The sequence below is a fragment of the Phaethon lepturus genome, unplaced genomic scaffold, assembly GCF_000687285.1.
Source record: "Phaethon lepturus isolate BGI_N335 unplaced genomic scaffold, ASM68728v1 scaffold6368, whole genome shotgun sequence".
Lineage (NCBI taxonomy): Eukaryota > Metazoa > Chordata > Aves > Phaethontiformes > Phaethontidae > Phaethon > Phaethon lepturus.
Window position 1 is genome coordinate 16,349 of NW_010556799.1, and position 3,808 is coordinate 20,156.

The window sequence follows — 3,808 nt, forward strand, 5'->3', positions numbered from 1 at the left end:
CACCACTGCTTGGAACGTGAGGTATGCTACATTCAGCGAATGACATCAGAAAGACTTGGGCCTTATGTACGACTCAGCTGTAAGCTTGGTTTTAAGTGGTAGTGGCACAGCTAGAGCTTTTCAGTTAAGGGGTACTGAAGGAATGTTAAAAATCTATCCTGTATGCTTGCAGATAGCTTTCAGACTGCCTTTTTTTCTTTTTTCTCTTTTTTTTTTTTTGGTGAGTTTTTTTGGTTGTTTTTCTTTTGTAGTGCAAGCTAAAGATTACACTGCTGCATGCGAAGGCACATGTCTGGTGCACATTTTTGGGGGATGTAAGTCCCGTTGAACTGTCACTCCTCTTTTTCCTTCTGTCTGTTAAGGAAGGCCACTTGTAACGTTTAGAGGGCATATCCTTTTCACTGAATCACGTACTACCCAACTGATGTCTGCTGCCATCTTCACTGTTTTCATATTACCCCTCTGAATATTGTAGCTGAGTCCTTTTGAGATAACAGTTCAATTTGCTGCCATTACCAGTGCAGCTCATCAAAGGTGAATAACCCTCAAGAGATACACTGCAAGAGTTGGGGAGAAAGGTGACTATCCTTTATCTCACACACATTCTACCCAACCCTGCTCCTTTCATGTACCCGTTGGGATTAGTCTAGCTTCACCATTGGTCATGCTGCAGCACCTGTCCAGGAGTCATTATGGAGAAGGAGCAGGAATTTACCTCCTTGCTCTTGGTGGAGGCTAGAAGCAACAGTTCTTTGCAACCCTATAGTCTGATAATTTTTGTGTAAATCTCAGAGGTGGGGTAATATTCTCTTTCTGCTGCCTAGGTAAGAGTGGAGACAGTCTTAAAGGAGTAGTTTTAGAAGGGCTGACAGAAAATTGTATGTTAGTGTGTAGGAGGGCTGTCATTAAAAATAGGCCTTTTGTAGTTAAAGTGCATTATTGTGGTAGGAAAAATTAACAAAATGACCTAGAAAGATGATGGCTGCAGGTAGCTGTCAGCCCTAGATATGGGAAATTCAGGGTTTGGGGTTCTTTTGCTTTTTTTTTTTTTCTTTCACTGCTGGTGTAGTTCTGAAGGATTCTGCTGTGATCTATATTTTTCTAGCATCTCAGGTCTAAGAAAGGGGGATGAAAGTGATAGCAAAGGGCTTACTCTCATGAAAATGTATAGCTTGAGTAGCTTTCAAGTGGTAAAATGGAGTTAGGAGCATGTGTAGGTACTAGAGCTCCTGCAGTAGTGTAATCTTGCAGTCCTTAAAACTGAATTCATGCTTTTGTTTTAGGTTTTGTGGATTTTTTAATGCAAATGCATCCATCCTTATCAGTCTGGTGCTTTTTTTGCCTGACAGCTGAAAGAGTTTTCTCTGTGAGAGGAATAGTTCAAAGTTGTAAGTGGAATTAAAAATGTTAATGAATATGGATGAGGATTGTTTTATCTTTTATGATGTTTATGGTTTACCAAAGTATGCAAATCATTACAAAAGGTGGCCTTGCTTCCCAAGTTCTTGGACAATGCCTGATTGGTTGTCTGTCTTTGAAGCTCTCTTTAGCATTCACGGGGAAGCTGTTAACACTAGCCAGTCAGTAGCTGTGGAGTTTACCACCAAGCCTGCTGTAGCCAGGGGACTGCTCTGCTGAATCTGAACCTACATTGTTTTTGGCTGCCACTGGGAGTTTGCTCTTTTGAAGGCCCTTAATTCACGCCACATTTGAGCTTCTATTCTGTGCAAGTCCTACTTCAGTAGATTACAGGTCAAGCTAGCCAGATGTGTGGCTTATACAGTCACAGAGGACAGATTGTGTTCCGCACAGAAGCGGGAGGTAAATCCTTATTCTGAGCTAGTATAAGCTGGGAACTAATTGTGTGGGACTTGCACTGTACTTACAGAACATGATGGCTCTGCCGTGGGATGGTTGTTTTCATCTTGCCTAGAGGATGTTTGTCGCGCCAGATTCATCTTATGTTCTCCACGCGCAGATTCACTGCTTTATTTTGATGGTAAAAAATGAAATTTTTTACTAAGTATCCTAAAAAATAAAAAGTGTTATAGTTATTTACTGAATAGCAGCCTTTCATTTTAGGCTGGAATAATTCCTTTTTCCTATGTTGAATTCCCTGCTGAGAACTTCAGAGATAATGGTTGACTCAATAGCACTGAATTTGAAGATACAGGAAGGGGTTTGTTTGAGAGTGGGAAAAGGAGGTCTCTTCCTTGGAAAGAAGACAGGACCTGACAGACCAAGAAGACTGGAGTGACGGTGTGGAAGGCTAATGAGCATTTGAGCTTAGCTGACAGTCATAGAAGGTTGTATCTGGTTAATGAAGCACAGGAGAACATAAAACTTCAAGTTGCGCCAGGGGAGGTTTAGAGGTTTAGATTGGATATTAGGAAAAATTTCTTCACTGGGAGGGTGGTCAGGCATTGGAACAGGCTGCCCAGGGAGGTGGTGGAGTCGCCATCTCTGGAAGTGTTCAAGAAACGTGTGGATGTGGCGCTTCAGGACATGGTCTAGGGGACATGGTGGCGCTGGATTAATGGTTGGACTTGATGATCTTGAAGGGCCTTTCCAACCTAGTGTTTCTGTGATTCTGTGTGATTCAAAAATGTGTTCCCTGCTGGGAAGAGATAGATCATCTATCTTGACTTTGGAGCTGTTCTAAACAATTGTAACATGCCTGCATAGGTTTGTCTTTGATTTCTTTATTTTTATTAGATGTGACTGGAAAGCCACAGAAGGGCAGAGACTATAACCTAAACCATAAGGACTGAGCAAGAGCTAATTGCGTGGTGTAGGAAGGCATGCTAAAGAATAGGAGACATGTCACTTCTTAGAACTCGGAGGGAAATCCCTGTTATACTTAATGGACAACAAGACACCTGCAGTTAATCAGAATTTCAGTTATCCTGTGTTTTTAGAAGCTGAAAAATCTTCCAAGTTAAAATTACCAAAATTTTGTAAAGGAATTGTCAGAGGTTTTTTTGTTCTTGTTGATGTACTTGCTGGCATGTACAATTGATTGAAAGTCAAAAGATATTAGGTAGCAAGACACTCTGAAAAGTCAAACTTTTTCCTATCAGATATCAGTGACTTCCAAGGTGTCAGCAAAAACATAAGGCAAGTCAAAATCATTTAAGATTATCTTTTATGGGAGTCAGAATTCTGAAGGCTGAATAATTATCTGTGGTTCATATGGCAAAAAAGTGTGCTAGAAATTATATATCCCAAGTTGGATGTTTCCTTAAAAAGCTTGAAAGGGGGTTATTTGGGAGTATATGATACTTTATTCATATTTGTGATTGAAATCCCTTACTTCTGAATGGGAAGATCTCTCATTTGAAAATCTATGGAGCTAAAACCTGATTTTCTGCCACAGCAGTGAAAGTGAATTCTGTCTGTAATGTTCCTCAACTTTGCAAAAGAGTAAATTTACTTTAAGAGTAAATATGTGTGAGCCTACTTATTTACAGTTAATGCTTTAAAATAGAAAGAGCAATTTCTTCACCAGGAGTTTAGGTTTTGAGAGGTAGGTGGCCTGGTATTCCAGATCTTTAAATATGTACATGCATTTGTTTTGAGTGTTAGACTGATGTAGGCTGCTCTTTCATTGTCCATACGGTAAGTGATTTTTACCAAGATGTCACCTTTTGCACTGCAGTAATGGGGCAATTATTCCACTTGCTCCAGTGTTGATATTCCCTGAGTCTTTCTTTTGCCTGCTTTGCAAAAGCCAACACACTGGCACTGAACAATCTGGTCAGTCTGCTGCTCCTGGCTGGGATACCTTGGTTTTCTGCTGGGCACCGTT

The 3,808-nt window shown here is 40.5% G+C and overlaps 1 protein-coding gene across 1 annotated transcript in view; it reads left to right on the forward strand.

The window, feature by feature from the left end:
* PTAR1 (protein prenyltransferase alpha subunit repeat containing 1) overlaps positions 1 to 3,808 on the forward strand; it is a gene marked incomplete at its 5' end in the record, with an annotated part of 26,540 nt that overhangs the window by 9,889 nt on the left and 12,843 nt on the right. The window contains 1 exon segment of the mRNA XM_010292561.1: positions 1 to 21. This exon segment is cut by the window's left edge and continues 29 nt beyond it. Coding sequence (XP_010290863.1) covers positions 1 to 21 — 21 coding nt within the window.